The 23,975-nt window shown below is 34.3% G+C and overlaps 2 protein-coding genes across 4 annotated transcripts; both read right to left on the reverse strand.

The window, feature by feature from the left end:
• Window positions 1-10: 10 nt before the first annotated feature.
• Window positions 11-13,501, reverse strand: LOC124449127 (solute carrier family 22 member 8-like). Of its 3 annotated transcripts, none has more exons than XM_047000076.1 (9): window positions 13,081-13,501; window positions 9,059-9,289; window positions 8,414-8,610; window positions 7,882-8,121; window positions 7,267-7,401; window positions 4,826-4,914; window positions 1,776-1,893; window positions 822-894; window positions 11-249 (listed from the first exon to the last, which is right to left on the reverse strand). In XM_047000076.1, the coding sequence occupies exons 1-9, from the start codon at window positions 13,393-13,395 to the stop codon at window positions 151-153; spliced, it is 1,497 nt and encodes a 498-aa protein (XP_046856032.1). In that variant the 5' UTR covers window positions 13,396-13,501; the 3' UTR covers window positions 11-150. The 3 variants fall into 3 exon arrangements, with proteins under 3 accessions (XP_046856032.1, XP_046856031.1, XP_046856033.1); XM_047000075.1 differs by having other exon boundaries at window positions 11-334; XM_047000077.1 differs by having other exon boundaries at window positions 11-334; window positions 9,059-9,293; window positions 13,081-13,314.
• Window positions 13,502-15,333: 1,832 nt separating this feature from the next.
• Window positions 15,334-23,436, reverse strand: LOC124449566 (solute carrier family 22 member 8-like). The gene is made up of 9 exons (XM_047000506.1): window positions 23,101-23,436; window positions 21,137-21,367; window positions 20,103-20,299; window positions 18,776-19,015; window positions 18,421-18,555; window positions 17,866-17,954; window positions 16,967-17,084; window positions 16,081-16,153; window positions 15,334-15,833 (listed from the first exon to the last, which is right to left on the reverse strand). Exons 1-9 carry the CDS (start codon window positions 23,422-23,424, stop codon window positions 15,636-15,638), a joined length of 1,605 nt encoding a protein of 534 aa, XP_046856462.1. The 5' UTR covers window positions 23,425-23,436; the 3' UTR covers window positions 15,334-15,635.
• Between the last annotated feature and the right edge of the window lie 539 nt (window positions 23,437-23,975).

Genomic DNA, 23,975 nt, shown 5'->3' on the forward strand with positions numbered 1-23,975 from the left:
TTCCACTAACTTTCTGATACGTCCAAATGACTTTTTAATTTCTTTCTTATAATTTGGCAATTTTTGTTGCAGAGCTTTTTAAAAACGTTTTTTAATGATTTAAAACTGTAAACTATTTTTACAATTACACTTTCTTCTACAAACTCGACTCTAGTAAATTATCCTTGTCCTTTGTCTTTTGTGAGTGGTCATTACAGTCATCCTCTCTGCTTTGTGCAATCCGTTCTGCAAGCACTTGCTGAAACGTTTCTGGTAGAAATAAGACTAAAATACTGCTGGACAGTAGTAGGATGCCCGTGATAATGTAAGGTATTACAATTGATGTCTTTTTACCCTACAATGGAAACACATTATACTTTTCTGAGATGAATTCCTTGTTTGATATGCTTGCATAGCATAGCTAAAAATTTTTAATGTGGTTCCGATATGATCAATGAATATCATTTTGATAAGCCTTTTCGCTTTACTCACACAATCAAATAAAACACACTAACTCCCACCTCATACCATCTTATCTCATATTTGCTATCACGTTTTCATCCCACCATGTAATTTAATATTATGTAAATAGGTATTATATTTATATCCCTTAATACTTGTAATTTAATAATGTCGGATGATGTCTTGAGAGTCAAGACGAAACGTTACACTTCTAAATAAATATTTCTTTTTATATGTTATTTTGTAATAAATGGCGCTTTTAAAAGCACTTTGCTGGGCTCTGATATTTATATTAAGAAAACACACTGAATTAATTTGGATGATTACAGCATCAGCCGTTAGCAAAGCAAGCCGTATGAAAAACAAAATTTTGTACGTACGACAAAGAAAAGCTGTGGAGCAGCCATGGCACCAAGACGACACCAAAACATAGCCACCCCAAAACCAATATTCCTGAAAAAAGTTTAAATAACTTATTTTTTACAAAACAAAGCACTTTTAGACTAGGCTGTTGGCATCATGCTACAAATTGTGCAAAAAATACTTACAAAAAGTAAATAACAATGAGAACGTATAAATATGACAAAGTTACCTTACTTAACAAGTTTTTCGCCATTTATCAATTCTTTTGTCACAAGGTAAATTCTATGATTAATTACATGCAATGAACTCGAACTCGAGCAACGTTAAAGTGCCGACTAGTAGCAAAAAATATCAGCGTTATTAAAAACAGGTTCCATTTCTGGCGGTTTAATTTTTAAAGTGGGATTTCAGTGAGCTTTTGCCTTTGTGGCATAAAGTCTTGGTCTAGCCAAATTTTGAATTCTTTCAGGTAATTGTTATGTATATTTTACATTGGCGAGTCCCTCACTTGACGTCACACAAAAAGTCATTATAGAATTATCTGTTTACGACAATGTCTAACAAAAATTACGCTTTTATCAAATTGAACCCGCCATAAAAATGGAAAAAGTTGACCAAACTAAAAAAACCTTTTTTCGCTGATACACTAAAATTACACATGCATAAACTTAATGCAACAAATAATTTTTTTGGCATGAAGGGGCACTTTAAAACACTCTTAAAGTGCCCACGTTAAACTCGTCTTTTTAATTACGTTGATGATCTTTATCTACAATAAGAAGTTTAACAATTGCAAAAAATGAAATTTCAAAAGAACTATTTTATTATATGATATTTGCTTTCGCGAGCCTTGTGTTAATGGAGTTAGCATTTCACCCGTCTTCAATATGTTACCTGAGTATGGTTGAATAAATCTCAGCCGTGTACAATATCATAACATTAATGCAGTTCAGTGGTCTTCAATATGTTACCTGAGAATGGTTGGATAAAGCTCTGCCGTGTACAAAATCATAACATTAATGCAAGTCCCTGAAAGAGATTTTCCTCCAAGCGCTGCTATTGTTCGAATTAAGTTTACATTTTTCGAATCTACAAAAAACAGCTTGACGTCTAAAAATCCACATGTTCTCTAAATCATCCAAATGCATACATGTAGATTTCGAGATTAATCATGTTTATAAAATAGCCTTTTAAAAACACGAGCACTGATCATTGAATAATAAATATACTGAAATGATAATTCAATTAAGAATGCCCTGTCATTGGATGAAGCCAGCATACGTATAAAATCCTCTAACCCCCCCTGAAATAATGCATATTTTCTTGGCGATAAAAAAGCGAATATTTTCGCGCAATTTTTTGTTTTTGTCAGATAATATTTCAGAAACTAAACAATCTTTTTAGTTACTTGAGAAAAAAATATAATGCCTCTACTATATTTTCTCGTGAAAGGAATGTAATATGAAAAAATGTTTTATGCAGTGCGGAATGTTTTATGCAGTGTAAGAATGTTTTATGTAGTGTAAGAATGTTTTATGTTGTGAAGAATGTTTTATGTAGTAAAGTTTTATGTAGTGAAGAATGTTTTATGTAGTAAAGTTTTATGTAGTGAAGAATGTTTTATGTAGTAAAGAATGTATTATGCAGTGAAAGAATGTCATATGAAAGAATGTTTTAATTTCAAACACCGCACTGCCTCTACTATAGCTAAATATTGAAGGTGTTGAACAAAAAAGGGCGAAATTGCGATATAAAAGTGCCTATTTTTAGAAAAGGTTACAAAGGACTGGCACTACCCACAAAACACGGCTTCAATCCTCCCCTTCCACTCCCCAAGTTATTATTCCAATACATTTAAAAATCCAATGGCATTATAAAGTTTTCACGAATTATTTCTTGACTAAGCACAATTTTGTTGTCGTACTACGAAGCGCCATAATGATAAATATAACACCTCAATTATATATTTAAGAAACTATTCCTAGAGACTCGACTTTGTATTGCTTCCAGACTGAAATAGAAATATGTTAGATAATCCTCTGATTTTACATTGATTTAATCGAATATTTCTTTTAGATATTATAATGTTAATACTTTACTGGTACAAATCTGTAGATTAATAATAAACATAAGTTTGTTTAACTATTAAGCGTCTTAAATAGCGTTAAAATTATGCCAAAAATGCGCGATGTTGTGTTGTTGGATGTGAAAATGATGAAAGATATCCAAACAAGTTTAAAGTCAGATCGCATGCCAGTACAACTAATTCTTTTTCAGATTTACTCGGAATGCATCCAAAAGGCCTGTTTGGATTGCAAACATATCAAAAGGACGCGAGAACTTAAATCCTGGTAGTGGAACTTTTGTCTGAGCAAATTACTTTGTTGATGGAAGACCAACTCCAGAAAACCCAAATCCCACTCTCTTCCTTACTCTAACAGAAGAAAAGGTTGGGCACACACCTACTAAGAAAGACGGTCTCAGCAACTATCTAGAGATGATTTACCTGGAACCTGTGGTGAAGTTAATTAACAACAGGATCAAGAAACAGGTGATAAAGATGAATATGAGTTTCTTAGTGTAACGCAATTACAAAAGAAAGGATGAAGCCAGATCATGTTTTTGGAGAAGTGATTAAAGAAAGAATGAGTCATTTCTACACCGGTTTGCCTAATACAGAAACATTTTAACTCCTTATTAACTGTACTCTAAAGCTATTAATATGATGCACTGGAAGAGAGAAAGGCAGGTGCAAAAAGAAAAGACAAAAGTAGGTAAAATGTTTCAACTGAAAAGCAAGTTTCAAACTTACGAGGATGCTGATATAACATCTCCTCCATTAAAGCCAGGCCCTTGGAGAAAACTCACACTTGATGATGGATTCTTGGTAACATTAATAAAATTTAGACTTGGTCTTCTTGTGGATGATTTATCATTTCGGTTCAAAATCTCTAAAGCACTTGTTCCTGAGATATGTGCAACGTTTGTCCATTTGAGGTCGAAAGAATTCGGGTGGTTATTAAAATGGCCAAGGAAATGGCAAATAAAGCCGCAATTACCTGAATGTTTTAGAAGAGTGTATTCCAATGTTAGATGCCTAATTTCAGTGCACTGAGGTGTTCACAGAAACTCCTAGTGCTCTGGATGTGCAAGCTACACTGTGATCAGAATATATTAGCATCACACAACAGTAAAGTTTTCAATTGCTGTTACCCCAAATGGTTACCCATCTTATTTCTCTCCTTGTTATGGTGGACGTACAACTGACAGGCTCATAGTGCAAGTGTACAAACAGTTAAAGCACTAAAATCGTCGTAGCTCTCCATCCATTAAGAAAAAATCTAAATAATAAAAAATGCTTACAAAGAGCGAATAAGAATAACCAAGAAAAAATGCACTTCGCATTTTTTATTGTTAAACATATAATTCTCAAAAATAAACAGAAAGATAGCGCGTGTATATGATTGAGGTGTTATATTTATTATCATGGCGCTTCGTAGTACCATAACAAAACAGTGCGCAAGTCAAGAAATATTTCACAAAAACAAAAGAAAACTTCACGAAATCTAGAAAAACATCTTAACTTTCCAAAAATATTTTTTCCTTCTTAACCAAGAAATCAAAAACTTGTCTTATTTTCCAATATCGCAGAACAACAGACCGTTTGTGTAGTGATTTAATAGTAATTTCTGTTACGTTTAGTACATTGAAACCTCCTTAACCTCCGTAACCTTTATAACCTCCCCTGACAATGCTTGCCAAACCGTCAAAATGGCGTCAAAATCCGTAAAAAGGTCTATTGGAGCATTACACATAATTTATGAAAAAGCATAAGTTAAAAATAATCCATTGCAAGCGGCCGTTTACTTCTTTCATGAATTAATTACTCGCAAATAGTGAAGCTTTCCAAGTCGATATGTTTCTTGATGGTTAATGCTCGTGCTCCAAATTAAAGCAATTTCTTCAGTATAAACACAAGTTAATAACTAGACTACCTATATTATAAATAAAGTTGAGTTACCCTTATTTAAGCCAGCAATCACAGCGCATGTTACCAAAGCAACAGTACAATTAGGTAATATAACCAGCAACGGTTTTCGCCGTCCAAACCTTTATAAAAAATATACGAGTGGGAAAAACTACTTCTGACACAACAAGTAGCTCGATGAACGAGATAATTTTTATATTTAGAATAACAAATATGCCATTTTTGTCCCCAAAACTAAGAAACACTCTGTGCTTGAAGAGATTATAAATAAGACTAGAGATGGCATTGAGTACGCAAGCTAGGAGGGAAGGGATAGGGTTAGTGTTAGGGTTAACGTTTGGGTTAGAGTAAGTGTTTTTGCTCTTTAGTACCAACATCAGCAAATTTTATCGAATTTAAATCGTTAGTAAATGCTTTAAGCGAGCTGTTATTATCATTATATGTTGGTTATATAATCTGTAGGTCTTGTATGTTTTAATTAAACTATACGCGATATCATGTTGTTCTTGCTTATTTTTCTGCTTTAACAACACACATATTCATATGTTTTAACTTTTTTTAACATTTTTTTCCGTTGTGGGTGAAAAGTAGAACATTTTGAAGTCTTTAAAACTTGAATTAGAGACGAAAAAGCTTTTGCAGCAAGCAACACTCACGACTTACTGAATAAATAAGTATGAATAATTTATCAAATATAAATATTAGAGCCCAAAAAATAATTTTAAACATAGTCAAAACAATATGGTTTTATGAAATTTATTAAAAGTGACGTTTCGTCTTTACTCAAGACGTCTTCAGACTAATTAGGAAGTTAACAAGAATATAGATATATATAGAGCTATTTATATAGTTTGAGGTATCAGATTACTGTGAATGTGTAAGTGTGATGTAATGTATTGTGTGATGTAAGTGCGATGTAAGTGTGATGTATTGTTAGGGTGAGGTGTTGAGACTAGAAAAGCTTAAGAGGGATGGAGCTGCCTTGGGGGTTAAGTGAAGGTTTTAGTTTGGAAATGAGGAGGCTTTCGTGGATCATGAGGTCAAATGTGTCGGAGCAGGATGAGACGATTTTAAAATCGCCTGGCGAAGCAAGGTAGTTGGAGGAGTTACTATGAGAAAGAATACTTGACATTAATGGGTTAGTATAGCGTTTTCCAGTCAAAGGAGAGATCCCCAAGTGTTCCGAGATTCTGGTGTGTAAGTGGCGTGTGGTTTGACCCACATACGACGCGGAACAGCATCGATACGTGTATAAATCAACAACACCAGATCTCAGAGACTTGGGAATTATATCCTTAACGGGAAAAAATGAAGATATTCGTGTGAGGGTATAAGTAACTCCTCCAATCACCCTGCTTCGCCAGACGATTTTAAAATCATCTCATCCTGCTCCGACACATTCGACTTCATGGTCCACGAAAGCCTCCTTATCTCCAAACTAAAACCTTCACTTAACACCCAAAGCAGCTCCATCCCTCTTAAGCTTTTCTAGTCTCAACACCTCACCCTAACAATACATCACACTTACATTACACTTACATCACACAATACATCACATCACACTTACACATTCACAGTAATCTGATACTTCAAACTATGTAAATAACTCTATATTTATCTATATTCTTGTTAACTTCCTAATTAGTCTGAAGATGTCTTGAGTAAAGACGAAACGTCACTCTTTTAATAAATTTCATAAAACCATATTGTTTTTGACTATGTTTAAAATTATTTGTTGGGCTCTAATATTTATATTGAGAATCCATTTCCCGCCTGGCACTTCATTGGCAACAATTTATCAAATAAGTATAAAAGCCCAACAAACAACTTTTGCAAAATACGAGTGGTTTCAATTATCTAAAATAATGATATAAAACATAGTTCAAAAAATTGCTTGTGATAAAATTTACTATAATATTTTAAGGATGATAGATACAAAGAAGTCAAAGTATCATAATCAGTCACGGTAGCTAACATCTGGGACTTTATTTTGCTCCCTCAAAAATGCATTCCCTTTTTTGTTTTATGAATATAATGCAATTTGCAAAGACAACTCTAGGTATAGTATATAATCTATATGCTTGTGTCCGTTGTCACAAATTCAGAAGCAAAATGAAACAAAATGAAACTCGTCAATGTGAATCAACTCAAACCTTAAAATGATTTGTTAAGCTTATGCACAATGTAACATACTTGCTATCTACATATATTTATATAACGACAAAGTCGGTAAATATTTTCTTGTGTATAGGATAAAGGGGAGATTTTTTAGGCGATTCTATAATATAAAATAGTGTGCCACTATTTTCGTCGATCACAACTAGTTTTTTATAATACGGTATATACTGCTTTCCATCGGCTCCAATTAACTCACAGCATAGCTACTTATATAATATAACTTCTTGGTAGAGATAATCAATTACTGTGCGGCATACCGCACCATATCACACAATCATAAGCAAAATAATGCTTACCTTGGAAGGGACCACAACAAAGATGAAACCATCAAAACGTCAATGACTTGACCAAAAATAAAGTTGAAATATTTGTTTCCAAACAAGAAAGATATATTAAATGATAAACCGTAGAACGTAATCGTTATGCTGAACCTGTGCAAAACAAAAATAAATACTTCGTTTAGTGAAAGTATGGGGAATTTACAAAAGGTACACCTTATGGGTGACTGGCTACTGTATATATATATTTGATCACTGGCTGTCATTAGCAGTTTCATCGTTCTTATTGGTCAGAAAAAAACAACAATTGACTGCATGGCCGCCAATATGGCAATCACAAGCGTAATAAGACATGCGTAACACGAAAAAATTCAATGAAATGGCTCTACTGTGGTACAGTGTTAACTAACATCAGAAATGATCACCTCATAAAAACGCACGCGAGTAGTAGATCCAGTGATAGTCAAAGAAAATTACCGCAGCTCTCTTGTTAACTCAATATAATTTTACGAATATTAATATTTGATTTATGAATATCTGTATGAATATTGAACAGTATTTTGAGATACGTGCTAGCCAACAACTCCTGCTGATCTTTTATATCACAGACATTTGTGTTTATAGTGCACTCACCAAACAATAGTCAAAATAAGAGATGTCATGCGCAATGAAGGTTCTCGATAGATGTCGAGTATGCTGGCTGTATCTTTTGTTTTGGAACTGTTTATTTCTCTCACAGATTGTTCTTTCACGTTTTGAAACGTCTCCTCTGGAAAATCGAGTCTATTTGCCTTTGTAATTCTGCGAACGACTCTTCTAGCTTTTATAAAATGGCCATGCAACATGTTCCAACGTACTGACTCTGGTATAAACCTGAAAAGTTACATTATGACTGTAAATTAATGTCATGCAACATTAAGAAGTGTAGCAGTGAAAACATTGCATGTGTAACTTCAAAACTTTACAGAATAATTTCTTTAAAATTGAATTGAACGATGTTCTTTGTTCTCAATTGAAAAACAAGATGTTATGAGAACTCTCATATAGGTGCACCCCTAAGCCTTCGGTCTCTTGCTTGGTTTGATCTGCTCTCAAATTCTCCCAGAGGTATCTTCGACATGCATAAACCTGTAAAGATTTCGTTATAATTGTACTAATGATGTACCATAAAGAAAACATCTGCATGAATGGTACAACAGATAGCACCAGTTGAAGATATCTCCAATCTTTGATGATGAAGGCAAGTACTCCCAAACAAAGGCCTCCAATATTGGCTATTAGACCACACAATGCACCAATATGGCTGCGATATCTTGTCGGAAAAAGCTCCATGGCAAGTACCACACTGGAGCTCTGAAGACCCTGCATGGAGAATAATCAAATCAATATGGCCGATCTTTATAGCCGAGCTAATTTTATTCATGTCACTTTCAATGAACGTAGTTGTGTCCATTTGGCATTTGTTCGCACATTTTCCAGATTTAAAATTGTAATCACAAAAAAGCTCATCATATTACTTAGTGTATAACTAACACGATTTGCGCTAAAAAACAATTTTGCTTCAGTTTGTGGAGATTACTTAATCAAAAAGACGTTTGTGTTAGTACATTTACAAAAATATATGTCTTTTTGTCTTCTATGAAAGTTATGCCGAATTGCTACCCATTAAAAGACAACACGTGTAAATGCATGACCAAACACTTATTCAAAATAAACGTGAAAAAATATTCAATATTGATGTTCATGTTAAAAATTTGTGTTAAAATAGTGTTACCAATATCCAAGTAAACAATGGAGAATACACCGTTACCTGCATGCTTAAACCAAGAAAAAATCGAAAGATAGCGAAAGCAATATAATTTCTGAAGATAAAGATGGCGACGTTCAGAACTCCTGCCGCTAATAAAGTAAAAGCGATGACAGGTCTTCTGCCAAACTTGTCCGCAATGACACCAAAGAAAATTCCACCCAATGTAACGCCAGTGAAGTAAATTGTTGTTGACAAGTCCACTTTGTATGCATCATCACACACCAGGTCAAACTGACTTAAATTATAAAAGAAAACTAAAGCCTGGTTCACATATGACTGAGACATGACTGAGGCATTATTAAGCCAAGCCTGAGATGCTTGCTGATCTTGTGTCCGAGGCAGGACTGAGGCATGCCTGCGATGCTTTTCAATGACATAATTCAAATCGCCGATAACTCACAAAAATTTAGCGGAAGTTTGAATTTGACAAAATAGTGCTTCGAAATTTGAAAATAGCGTTACTATTTAGCAAATTATGCGAGTTTTTGGCTATTGCAATGTGCAGTAGCACCAATATACGAAAGTATTAATGTACAGCGTTTATACAGGGTGTACAGAAAAAACTTCGAACCCGCACAAATAGTTATATAAAATCTGCATAAGACAATTTAGGCTATGTTTCCACGAGAACGGATATGTTTTCGCCCGCTCAAAAACTTGCAAGGGCGACGTTGTTTACACAGGTCGTTTAAAACTCGAGCGTTTACGCTTACCGTTTACACACTATTCAGCTTTCAAGTACTTCCTAATTCTAAATTAATGGATAAGAAACGGTTCGTGGTTCGTTTTTGAGACACTTTTATGATAGCTTGTGCACACACCCGCGCATGTGTAGTACATTTCACTTAAAACATAGTGTTAGTGTTGTTTATAGTTCATTCGAAAAGGACCGCAAAAATCAGGGGCATAGTGAGGGGTATGGATCGAATCCGATCGAAAAAACAACTGGATTGTGTTTACACAGTACTGCCAAAATATTCATCCGCACAAGTTTTTTATTTGCACGCTTTTACAGCAGCACGAATATTCGTTGAAATACATGTTAAAAAATTAGTACGGATGCGTATTGTAGTGTAAACGGAAGGGTTAACGACGCCAGTTTTTGAGCGGACGAAAACTTATCCGGTCTCGTGTAAACATAGCCTTAGTTTGCAAAAGATATTTGTTCAGCCTGGTCAATTAAGTCACACTTTTTTCTATGTTCGTAGCAACTTATGGAAAATATGACTCTATTTATGTGGATGGTGTGGCTGTTTTAACTCAGTTAATGCCGCTTTGATGTTACACTTACAAAGTTTTGGCGTAATAAATTTAAGATGATATTCAGCGTGTATAAAGTACTTTTAATTTGTTTTACTGTATAAAGAGTTTAAAACCATATGAAATCCAAGAGGCACAGAACTGTGATATTGATATTTGTGATACTTGTGGTATTATTGATAAAATCACAATGCATTTACAAACAATTTTATTTTATTGTACGTTCTTTTGGGACACCCTGTATTGAGGCTCCCTGAGGATCAATAATTGCTTAATCATGTTAATTCCAAATGTCCACAAATTTCAAAGATGATCATAGGCTTTGTTTACATTAGACCGAAATTAAGTAAAACCGGAATGAAAATCGGAATTGGTTGGATGTTTACATGGGACCGGCACGAAATCACGACAAATCTAAATTCGCGTAATGCCTCTTTTGAAGACTAATTTTACGCTCGCTAGTCATTTTGCTTTTGTAATTTGCTTTGTGCGCATGTGTTGATGCCATTTCAGACCGGTCTGAACTTTAGGCTGGGTTTACACAGTAACGGATACGTTTTAATCCGGATAAAATCTGTGACCCTTCGTTTACACGGATCTGCTTGGATCCGTCCATGTTTTGTATCGCCCAAGTTGTACAATTTTGTACCTGAAAAATTGAGGTACATTTCTGTGCCGGTACAGTTCCATTCTATATCAGTTACAGTGTGAACGGTTTAACCAGATAGGTATTTTACCGTTTTCAGGTGTATTTGACTACGAGACAAAACAGTGTGTCAGTGCTCAATTAAGATTTTAACTTTTATACTGCATTTTCCAACATGAGAGAGATTCCTATGAGCATTTTTGCATTCATTTTTGGTGCTGTGGCGACGTTGAACGTTGTTTATGAACTGGCGTTGGTAAATTATCGAGGGCAAAGACGAAGGTAAAGGCTTGATAAACAGAAGATGAGCAATATGTCGTTCTTTGCATCTAAATTACAGCATGTGTTTTGAATTTACGGTAGAAAATAAATAATGCAGTATTGTAATCCATACATATTATGTTTAAATGTACAAAAATTACTAACTTGTACCCTCATGAGTTTGCTTCAGTTATTTTCAAAACGACGTTTAATACTCTTTTTTAAGTTATGCTACATTGCTGACACAGTCGTCCATCGTTACAGAGATGAAAATAAGAAGTAAAAGAAAGGCAAAAGGATGTTGGGTGAGACTTGGGAGAACATCTCTGTGGTGGGAAAATTTCTTTTCCGGTGCTGTAGTAGGTCGTGAATGGAGAGAGAACTTCAGGATGTCACAAGACAATTTCATGAAACTGTGAAACGAAATCATAATCCCATTTCAAAAGGAAGTCATGAATATGCAAGTTCCTACATCTGTTGAGAAGCAAGTTGCTATGACTTTATTCTATCTTGCTGATGAAGGAAGATTATGAAAAGTTGCAAATGCATTTGGCGTTTCTAGATCAACTGTATCGTTGGTTATTAGAAGAGCATGTTTTGAATATTGTATTAGGTCCTGAGTACATCAAATTACCTCAGACAGAACATAATGTTTTTGAAGCAGTCTCAAATTCTTATGAAAACCAAAGCTTTCCACAATGCATTGGTGCTGTAGAGGCATTCATATCTTCATCAAACAACCAGCCAACAATGCAAGTGATTTTAATGTGCAAGCTATTGCAGACTTCAAGTATTGTTTTCTAGATGTTGTGGTCAAATGGCCTGGGAGTGTGTATGATTCGAGGATATTTTGTAATTCAAAAGTAAATGAGATGTTAAGAGAAGGTGCAATTCCCAGCTTGCCAGAAGTCTTATTACCAGGCACTGAACCTGTTGGAATTTGCATTCTTGGAGATCCAGCATATCCTTTACTCCTTTACTTGATTAAAGAATCCCCTGGTGTGGCCGCGTAAAATTCTTTTCTTCTGACACAAACGGTTTTCTCCTCTTAGTAACGGTAAACCAGTGAGCTCAAACTTTTATTTTTCTTATATATGTACCGGTTCAGTGTAAACATAACAAATCCGTCACAAATTTCATCCGGATTAAAACGTATCCGTTACCATGTAAACGCAGCCTTAATTTGAGTTTACATTGATGCCGGTTTCAATTCATACCGCTCTGAACTCAGTCGGATCAGTTCAGCAGGAGGTTTGACTTCAGACTGCTCTGAGTCATTTTCGTAACGGTCCCATGTAAACATCTACTATAAATAATATTATGACCGACACGAGCTGGTAGCGGTTTGACTTTGTTCCGGTCTCATGTAAACAGGACCTTAGTTTTTTTAAATACCCTATTCAGGGTGTATAAAAGAATGAGCACGTTTAGAAATCAATGTACTGTTATAATTTTATTGCCAATCACTATATGCAAAGCACACTGGTGTATTAAGTACCTCGCGTTGATTAACATTTAATTGATTTAAATATATTGGTTAAGTAAGCAAATTGTAAGAAATCGGTTGTAACTTCATTTTGCTGTCCTAAACATACTTTATGTAATTTAATTTTTGTTTTGGATAACTGCTTAAATAAACATACTCTTCGAAGCGACAGAAACAATTTGGTATCTTAATATCCTTTCATTTAATAGCCGGACATTTTAAGTTAGCTATACAAAATAAGACAAATACTACCGGCTGAACGGCGATTCCATTCAAAGTATGTTTTTTTGTTTTAGCTATTTGTTAATGAATTTCTTTGGATTTGTCAACAACAACAGGTTCAATAACGAATAAATGCAAGCTTCTGACCTCAGAGATAATTGTTCTTTCATTGTCTTTCATGATGTAAATCCAACCATTTGTACACGGTGTCTTGTTCGAGTTATTCGTACCCTCAAACATATGGCAGCTATCGCGTTCTTTGTTGTTACTTTGAGTGTTGAATGGTATAAAATCGCTGACATTTTTATTAGCATCAAGCTTACAATGGTGCTCCGTCTTTGCTCCATAAAATATCATGGAGAAATGAGCAGATAACATAATCATTAAATTAACGCTTATCAAAGAGAACATAAACACTTGAAACTTCCCTGGATCTCCTATTGCTCGTATCAAATTCTCCATGTTGTATATGTTATTCTTTTAGCAAGCTTAAAGCAAATTTGCGAAGTGTCAGTGAACTGGAAGCTCAGTAGTGGCAGTGGTAAATGGTAAACAATACACGCTGCAATCAAACTTTATGACCCTGGCATACACGTGACTACGAACGTGGTGAAAACAGCACTCATGCAGCTCAGACAAACAAACCAAAGAAGTTACATAAGTATTATATTACATTAACGCACATGTGGAGAAGGTAAAGCGCTTTTTTTCTGTATTTTTATTTTGCGAACTAAAGAACAATGATCAAGCAGTAATAATAAATTGGTTTTGTATGTTTTAGTAAGAAACGGCTCTTAAATTTCCTTTGCATTTTCACGCGTGTCTACTAAGTTTGCCCCAATGATGCTTGGCTGCTCATTTTACTGCTCTGTGCTCGCTTTCAAGGGCGAAACTAGAACGGTAATTGGGGGTAAATATTCATATATTCAGCTCTGCCCTGCTGACTTCTTTTGAAACTTATATCGCAAACAAAAGAAATCAGCAGAGCTGAGCTGATTATATCAATATATACCCCCTCCCCCTATAATTAACGTTCTAGTTTCGCCCCTGTTTGCTTTAGCCAAGATATATGCTTGGGTTGGGGTTCTTGTAAAACAGTTTCTCGTTAGTCGTTACCCTGATCGCAAAACAACAATAATTATAAACCATGATTAACATCTCGATCAAAATTGACTTTTGACGACGGATTAGTATTTCTGCATAGGCTCAGTCGTATAAATTGTTTTAAATAGTTTTCCATTGCCTATTCGTTCTGTACGAAACTTGCAAAGACGTTTATTGACGATTTATTCTCGCTTTAAAGCGAGATACTTACTTGAAGCACAGCTCGAAAGTTCTACTTCAAACATTCGTACGAATATTTCAATGTCGTTTTCTAGTTCGCATACTTAAATGATAATTATCTGCCGGATTGGTCAATATTTTTTTTATTGTTATGTTAACCAATTAGATCATTTTTCGTTACTTCAAACATGCATAATTGCATAAATAAAGTAAATATGTCTGCTGTCTTTGATTTCCATCCGAAGGAAAAGCAAAGAGTATTTCGTCTTCAATCGATCAATCTTTAAGGGTAGCGAGAATTCATGTTAGATGAATCCCAAGCACATATCTCCACCGTAGTGAGCCGAGTCAAATGAGCCGGGCAAAATTGGACAGGAGACACGCTTGAAATGCAGTGCAAAAATTAATGAGACGTTTTTACGAACACATGGAAAACCGAGTTAACTTAACTGCGTGATAATTATGCTTTTTGTTTGTATGACAAAAATATGCGAAAAAAACACTTTTTTTGTCCACATGATCGCTAATATTATCATACTTTATATAACTTCTTCGATTTGTCATTTGCTTGTTCGAGTGAATTCAGTTTTTACTACGTGCGTGGATACGTGTATTGTGCTAGGTAAATTTATTGGCTATTTATGTACTGAGCTGCTTGTTTTTGGACTGTCAAAAAAAAACTATAGAGAATGCCAAATATCTCATTAAATCCTTCAATAAATTTAATGCTAACTTTAGAGCATTACTCTGAAGTTAGCATTAAATTTATGAGAGCTAACTTTAAGGCTAACTTTAATGAAAACGTCTGATGCTATTGTATGGCTTACAATTTTCACCACCGTTTGCCCTTTTTTTTTTAAAAATGTTTGGGAATAGACATGTCTATATGTTAGTTTTAAACAGCTGCGCACCAATTAGAATCATTTAGACTGAGCTGATAACTATTTTTGCATGATGAACTGTTCCCATTATCAAAACAAAAGCTATATTTTATCAAGTTTCTTCTCACTCCATTTGTTATATAATGCGTGTTGAAGAGGAACAAGATTCCCTTCCACGTTCGACAAATGAGACATTTTGTACAAAAGACTAAGCCTTCAAAACAGCTTTCAAATGCTGGATTCAAACTACGTCACTTTTAATCTGATTTTCTCCGCATCAATAATTACTTGCTTCAAATTTTATCATACCAAGGTTCACTGACCGAACGGCAATTCGTTCACCTTTCATGCAATAGTCGCTGAACTTTTTCTAGTCAGTAAAATACATCAACATTTACTCAATTTTGTTGTAAATTCTATTCTACATATTTCTGATTAGTCCAAAAGACCAGTAAATTCTTTCTAAATTTGGCAACTTTCAAAAACCTATTTTAATGATTATTAAAATGCAAATTATTTTTCCAATTGCAATTTCATTCACAAATTCGACTCCAGTAAATTATCCCTGTCCTTTGTCTTTTGTGATTGGTCTTTACAGTCATCCTCTCCTTTTTGTCCAAACCGTTCTGCTAGCACTTGCTGAAAAGTTTCTGGTAGAAATAACACTAAAATACTGCTGAACAGTAGTAGGATGCCGGTGATAATGTAAGGTATTACAATAGATGTCGTTTTACCCTACAATGGAAACACATACATTTCTGAGCTAAAAATATGTTTGATGTGTTTGCATAACATATAACTAAAATTGTTAAGTGTGGTTCTGATATGATCAACATTTTCATTTGATCAGTGTTGTCAGCTCTCTCACCCAATTATTTAAAACATGAAGTGAACTAATGAATCGATTTAAATCCTTATGCAAGCTTCTTCCCTCAGTAAAGCAAGCTAGCTGTGTGAAAAACAAAAATACGGTCATACGTACAACAAAGAAAAGTTGTGGAGCAACCATGGCACCAAGACGACACCAAAACATAGCCACCCCAAAACCAATATTCCTGAAAAAAATTTAAATGACGTATTTTTTAGTAAACCAATTTTGTTAGCATAACGCACGATTCTAGGAATCAGAATAGGCTGTTGGCATCCTGCTTTGAATCATTCAAAAACTGGCTACAAATGTTAAATAATAAATATGACGAAAGTAAATCATATTTAACTGTTCTTTTTTCACATTAGTGGACTATCGTAAATTATTTCAATGTTTATATGTGCCATTTTTAATTGATGAATTTATAATTGAGTTGAGATCTTTAGAAGTGAATCCAATGATGGCTTTAGGTTAAAATAAATAGGGAGGGCTGAGACTTAGCAATGCAGGCAAAGTGACGCCTTTTTGGCGGGGAGGGTTAAGATTACAAATATGTCTGTGTACAATTTCATCTTTGGAAATTCGCTGCCAATCTTTTAGTTTCTTACTGAACAATAGTGAAACAGAAAGATGCGAAAGTGATCTTCCAAGACTGGTGGAGGCAAACTGGGAGCAGATAGGAGTAAAACAGGGTAAAGGAGACACTAAGGCAATAAATTTGAGCAACCTTAAAACACTGAGTTGACAGCTAATAGATAGCTAAATGAAACTGATTTTTATTTTTCGTTTCACGTGCCCTTTTTCCTCACGTCGATAATCTTCTTTTACAATGAGAAGTATAACAATTACAGAAAATGAAATTTCAAAGAAACGATTTGACTATATGTGATTGCCTACGATCTGATAGCTATTTTGTTTAGCTTTCCCTAGTTTTATCTCAATGAACAGCTCAGCATCTTTTTGTAAAAATCATATATAAATATTGTTTTTAATACGATACCTGAGTATGGTAGGATAAAGCTCTGCTGTGTACAATATCATGACAATGATAAGAGTCCCTGAAAGAGATTTTCCTCCAAGCGCTGCAATCGTTCGAATCAAGTTTACATTTTTCGAATCTGAAAAATAAATCGTCTAAAAATCTGAAAATTATCCAAATGCATAAATCTAGATTTCAAGCTTTTCCTCCATATAATTAAACTTATTGCATAATCAAATCACGCATTATGTATTTGTTTAATCGACAATTTCTACTTGATCAACTTTTTTCGCTGAAACCTTTCCTTTAGTTTTGGAACCAGTTGTGCGCGTAAAAAAATTTATGGTCAAACATGCATTAAAAATAATCCATGATACACATTGCAAGTTACATTACGCCTTTCATGTATTAATTGTGGACAGATAGTTACATTTTCCAAGTGGAAAAATTCTTTTTCTTAATGTTTCTCTTGATGGTAATTGCTCGTGCTCCAAAAACAATTTTTTAGGCATAAACATATACCTGTTTGTATACATTACAACTAAATGTTGTCTAAACACATTACAACTAAAAACATCACACCTAAATCACACATCACAACTAAAAATAAAAGTATTTCACTTCACACTAATTCACAATGACAATACACATTTCCTCTACACACAATACAATGACGTAAGAACCAGATAACAAATACGGCTAACCTGATGTTTACTCCTCATTTGACTCTGAAGATGACTACCGCTAAGGTTGTCGAAACGTCAGTCAACAACAACAAAAACAGTCCTTCTCAGGACTATACCAACCTGGACGATCTACATTTACAAACATGTAACGATACTCCCGGGTTCAAACCATTTACTTCATAAACATATACGTTAATGGCTATACTACTTCTACTGTATACGAAGTAGAGTTACCTGTATTTGTACCAGCGATCAAAGCGCATGTTACCAAAGCAACAGTACAAAAAGCTAACATAACGAGCAATGGTTTTCGCCTTCCAAATCTGTACAAACAATATTTGCGAGGGAAAAATTGCTTATGAACATGATAAATACATAAAATCAAATGAAAATGCAATGTATAAAGATTAACAAGTAGATTATTTTATTCCGAAATGATGTAACATTCTAGTGCCGTTGTAACTATCACAAATCCAAATGAAACTAAATCTAAACAAAATTGGACCTAAAACATTAACCTTATATGTAAAAGGATAACATTTACGTGCCTTGTAGTAAAGCCTTACGGCATTTTGTCAAGCGCAAGGAACATGGGAAATTTTTTGGTCGAATGTAATAACATATCCAGTGCTAACATTTTTATGTATGACGCTATTAGTTCATAATCCAGTATATATACTGCTCTATTTTGACTTAAATTAACCCATCAGCATACTTATGACTTTATAGAAATTAATCACGATGCGGCACATCATCACCATATCAAAACATCATAAGGGGAATGCTTACCTTGGAAGGGACCATAACAGAGATGAAATCATCAATACGTCAAGGACTTGACCAAAAATAAAATTGAAATATTTGTTTCCAAACAGGAAAGAAATGTTAAAGGATAAACCATAGAAAGTAATCGTTATGCTGAACCTAAGGAACATGAACAAGAATAAATACTTCGTACAGTGTTAATTAGTTGATGCCACATGCCAGTAACAGATCCAGAAATACTCAAAGAAAATTACGTTAAATACATATAATTTTTTACCTAACAATGCTGCTGTTTTATGAATATTGAATACTAAAATTTAACCGATCGAACTGTTTAGAGGTATTTTATGCAACACACATTTATGTTTAATGCACTTACCAAACAACAGTCAAAATAAGAGATATCGTGCGCAAGGAAGGTTCCCTATAGACGTCGAGTATGCTGGCTGTATTTTTTGTTTTGAGAATGCTAATTTCTTTCTCTGATTGTTCTTTAACGTTTTGAAACGTCTCCTCTGGAAAATCGAGTCTATTTGCCTTTGTAATTCTGCGAACAACTCTTTCAGCTTTTCTAAAATGGCCATGTAACATGTTCCAACGTACTGACTCTGGTATAAACCTGAAAAGTTACGTTATAACTGTAAATGCAACATTATGTATGTCATGCAATAATAACAAGTGTAGCAGTGAAAACATTGCATGCGTAAATTCAAACACTTAAAAATTACTACAATCATTTTCTTTATTCTCATATTTATTGACCATGCAAGAATTTTCAGCATTAACCATGTTTTAAGAGTATAATAACACCAATGGAGTGGAGCACGTGTGCTGATTGGTCTGCTGCTGATTTTGCATTAGACTGTGCAAACCAATCTGCTCTCAAGCAATTTTATCAATCAAAGAGAATTTCCAAGTCAATCATAAATGCATGATAGAGTTGAAAAAATTAAAACTTTTGTTTTTAATTTATCTGTTTCGCATTACTGTTATTTTCTTATAATATGAATCCTGAATGTAAAAGATGTAATATAATAAAAAAGATGTTTCTCGTGTTTGCACTGGCTAATGAAAAAATTTGAGAGGTCCGCTCTGATATGCTTTTGCGTTCTGTCGAAGGTTTCTTTAAGTTGCATAAGCTTATGCAAGCACAGTAAACATCTTTTCTTTCTTAACTATCATACACATGTCATGAAGATAGACCTGGTTCTCTGCAACCAAAACGTGGTATTAAAGCAACTGTAAAAAATACTCATAAACCATAACCTACATGGTACTCACGAAGCGCAATCAGTGCTTGTAAGCGATAACATTACGACTCGTAAGCCCTTTAGGACATGCATGTTTTTGAACCATTAAACAGTACTTGTGAATCTTAAAACTTGGTGCTTTATACCATACCACATTACTTGCTAAACAAAATGCATGCTCGTGAATCATAACATAGTAATGGTTAACCATATCTCATTTCCATAAATTATAACTAGTATTTGTGAGCTCTGACATTGTACTCAAGACCTCAAATATGGTATTTGAGGACCATAATAGGGTATTTATGAACTACATCATAGTGCCTGTACAATACAGCTAGCTTATCATGAACCAGGCACTTGCATAGCATAATAATGTGAATTAGAAGACTTGAATAACTCTTGCAAGCTTAAATAAACTAATTTGATTTTGTTATTATTGTACTAATATTATACCATAAAGAAAACATCTGCATGAATGGTACAACAGATAGCACCAGTTGAAGATATCTCCAATCTTTGATGATGAAGGCAAGCACTCCCAAACAAAGGCCTCCAATATTGGCTATTAGACCACACAGTGCACCAATATGGCTGCGATATCTTGTCGGAAAAAGTTCCATAGCAAGAACTACACTGGAGCTCTGAAGACCCTGCATGGAGTAAAATCAAATCCATATGAATAATCTCTATATAGCAAAGCTAACTTTAGACTTTATTCATATTTTTTCATGGTTTGTGTTCATCTGGCATTCGTTCTCACGCTTTGCTCTTTAACAATTGTAATTACAAACAAGATCATGCTATGAGTTGATGTACACGATTCGCGTTGAAAATATTTTGTTTCAGGTTTGTGGAGCTTACTTATTCAAAAAGACGTCTGTGTCATTCCTTGTGAAAAAAGACGTATCCGGCTGTTTGCATTAAATAAACGTTATGTTAAAATCGCCAGCCATTAGTAGAAAACACGTGCAAATGACCAAAAACTTGTGCAAAACTAAAATCCTTTTTTAATTTACTCTAATAATAAATTATTAAAAAACTATTGCATTCAAGTCTCTGTCATTTTTCGCTGCGGCGTTTGGTCGGGGTAAATTCAACAATACATAAGGCCTGCAAAAATAGTTTTTACGCAGCATAATGTTGTTTCGTACCCCTGAGTCATCAACTTCAATAGGTCATTAGTTGTACCATGTCAGGCTGATTTCTTTCAAAAATGAAGTTTAGAAAGTAGCAACGCATTATCAACATATATGCATATAGTCCCCACCCTTAATTAAAATAACATTGGCAATAGTGATATTAGGGAACGTGTTGTTCACAGTTTCCATTTCTCATAATTTCAACAGCAAGAATTTCTGGAAAAAAAACTGTTTGTAAATTGGCTATCCCAGATTAATTTACCTAATTGGTTTTCTTTTCTCTTAGTCAAGGTAATGCATGGGAATTTCATAGTTACAAGACGATGCATAGAAATTACATAGTTATACCTGCATGTTCAGACCAAGAAAAAATCGAAAGATAGCGAAAGCAATATAATATCTGAATATAAAGATGGCGATGTTCAGTATTCCTGCCGCTAATAAAGTAAAAGCGATGACAGGTTTTCTGCCAAACTTGTCAGCAATGACACCAAAGAAGATTCCACCCAATGTAACACCAGTGAAATAAATTGTTGTAGACAAGTCCACTTTGTATGCATCATCACACACCAGGTCAAACTGTTTCAAATGATAACAACAAAAATTAGCGACGATTCAAAGTAGCTTAATTAAAATAATTTTGATTGGATGCGTCATAAGTCGGAGTCTTGTTGTAAAGTTTTGAGTGGTTTGTTAAGTCATTACAACAATAATTTCCATTGCCCAAACACCGACAACCTACTGAAGAACAAACCGATGTCATTTACAAAAAACCCTATAAGAGAATGCGATTGGAGTTTAATCGGTAAAACAGGCAGATGTTTCCAGACATGAAAGAAAGAGCACATGAGGAATGTCGAATTGGGACACATTCGGGGACTATGCATCGCTGTTCATGCTTGCGAAAATAACCATATCATTCAAATAAGTGCCATTTAAAATTTGCATGACTCAGCAGTAATTGATTGTCGATGAGTCAATTTGTATTATCATACTCTTGCGGTGATTAACAATTGATTAATTGATTTAATATATTGGTTAAGTTAGCAAATTGTAAGAAGTCGGTTGCAACTTCATCTTGCTGTTCTAAATAAATCCTATGTATATAAATTTGTGTTTTGGATAATTGTTCAAGTAAATTAAACATACTTTTCGTAAAGACAGGAACAATTTGCATAAAATCCTTTAATTTAGTGGCCGAACATTTTATTACACCTTTTGCCTTTCATTAAACAAACTTCGATTTTTGGTAACACAATGTCACAGCTTCAAAAACTTAAATTATAATTTAATTAAGCATTACGTGAAATAAAATATGCCTTAAATCATATTCTATAGTAACGATTTTGCAAGAAAACTGAAATTCGATAAAAATACAATAAGAATATATCGAACATTCAAAAATTGTGAATGTAATTACTTGTGAATACATGGAACTTTCATAGAGAGAAGAAGGGATGCTCAATAAAACCACTTTTTTCTGATTTTTATGTTAAACATTATGAAATTACAGCCGATTTAAGTTGAGCGTTGAAGGGAAATGCTTTTGTCACGTTCGTTGAAGCCGTTGAAAAGTGACGTTCCCTTGCACAGAGTACCATTGCTAACGTTTCAGATCTTGGAGATGAATTTCACGGGCTGTTATTTAAATTTCTTAAATGCATACTGACTCTGCTAAGAAAATAAGCTATATACTGTTGGCAAATCTGTAAAACGCTGCATTGACGAGTTTAAAAGTTAAATATCAACAACGTATTATCAAAAGCACATCGTTCCGTTTGATAGATAATAATAAAACACTTAGAACGTATATTTATGTCGCCTGTTTTCAATTGCTTTTGGCAGGTGTATGACTGATGACCTACTTTAAAAACACGCAGCCAAAGCTAAATGGGCATGCTATTGTTGTTCAAATGCGCAAAACTATGACATTTCTCAGAAAGTCGACCATTCTTTCGTCAATGCGAACTCCCGTAGTGTCTTCACATGTAATTGAATTTATAATTTTTGATTGTTTGATGTGTTTGTATTGAATTTCCACATTTGATTAACGAATTTCAGGTTTTATATACGATCGCTATAATTTTCGCTGTTGAATATGGAAATAAATGATGGATTATAACGATAGTGTATTCTTGAAGCTGCCACATTGTGTTAACGAAATTAGAGTTTTGCTAAATACAGGCAAATGTGTATACAGAATGACACATACACTAAATATGATTCTTTTGTTTTAGTTATTTGTTAATAAATTTGTTTGAATTTGTCAACAACTAGACTTTTAACAGACGACAGAATGCAAGCTTGCTAACCTCAGAGATAATTGTTCTTTCATTGTCTTTCATGATGTAAGTCCAACCATTTTTACACGGTATCCTTTTTGAGTTATTCATACTCTCAAACATTTGGCAGCTATCGCGTTCTTTGTTGTTACTTTCAGCGTTGAATGGTATAAAATCGCTGACATTTTCAGCAACATCAAGCTTACAGTGGTGCTCCGTCTTTGCTCCATAAAATATCATGGTGAAATGTGTAGATAACATTATCATTAAATTAACGCTTATCAAAGAGAAGATAAACACTTGCAACTTTCCTGGATTTCCCATCGCTCGTATCAAATTTTCCATGTTGTACATGTTGCTTTTTTAGCAAGCTAAAAGATAAGGATATGTGAAGTTCTTTGTTATGAAAGCACAGACTTAGCGTCCACATGCACGTAGCCGAATAAAAAAGTCTTTAATCTTCCTCACGTAGCCGGATATGAAAGTCTTTTCGATTGTCTAACGGAGCTGGATATGTCTTTGATTGTTTACAAGGTCTGCACGTTGCCGGACGTTAAGATCATCGACCGTCTGGACGAAGCCGGTTGTGAGAGTTTTTATCTTCCAGACGTAGTTAAATATTGTTTAAAGTAGATTTTATATTTATAATCTAGCTAGAGTTATGATTTATGAGTCTACTAAAGTCACTTAACCCTTTACTGCTGGAAGTTTTTGCCATGGATTTCCATCATGTTCATAGATTGTTGCTCTGAAGCAACATTGCGCAGTAAGGGTTGAGCAGCATATATCAAAAGCTATTTTGATTCCTTACTTAGAATACATAAACAGCAGTCATTTTAAATAAAATCTTACCGGGAAGAGAAGACATTAATGACTGGAGTTCAAAAGACTACCATGTACTTTTC

Source organism: Xenia sp. Carnegie-2017, unplaced genomic scaffold, assembly GCF_021976095.1.
Source record: "Xenia sp. Carnegie-2017 unplaced genomic scaffold, XeniaSp_v1 HiC_scaffold_23, whole genome shotgun sequence".
Lineage (NCBI taxonomy): Eukaryota > Metazoa > Cnidaria > Anthozoa > Malacalcyonacea > Xeniidae > Xenia > Xenia sp. Carnegie-2017.

Bases quoted from the DNA above. Each gene is read 5' to 3' on its own strand.
- LOC124449127 (XM_047000075.1), bottom strand. From the start codon at position 13,395: ATGGAGAATTTGATACGAGCAATAGGAGATCCAGGGAAGTTTCAAGTG. The intron at 8,611-9,058 runs GTAACGGTGTAT...TTCTCCATGCAG, and splicing joins TTCTTGGTTTAAGCATGCAG to GGTCTTCAGAGCTCCAGTGT. The intron at 8,122-8,413 runs GTACATCATTAG...GTAACTTTTCAG, and splicing joins ATGCAGATGTTTTCTTTATG to GTTTATACCAGAGTCAGTAC.
- LOC124449566 (XM_047000506.1), bottom strand. From the start codon at position 23,424: ATGTACAACATGGAAAATTTGATACGAGCGATGGGAAATCCAGGAAAG. The intron at 20,300-21,136 runs GTATAACTATGT...TACTCCATGCAG, and splicing joins TTCTTGGTCTGAACATGCAG to GGTCTTCAGAGCTCCAGTGT. The intron at 19,016-20,102 runs GTATAATATTAG...GTAACTTTTCAG, and splicing joins ATGCAGATGTTTTCTTTATG to GTTTATACCAGAGTCAGTAC.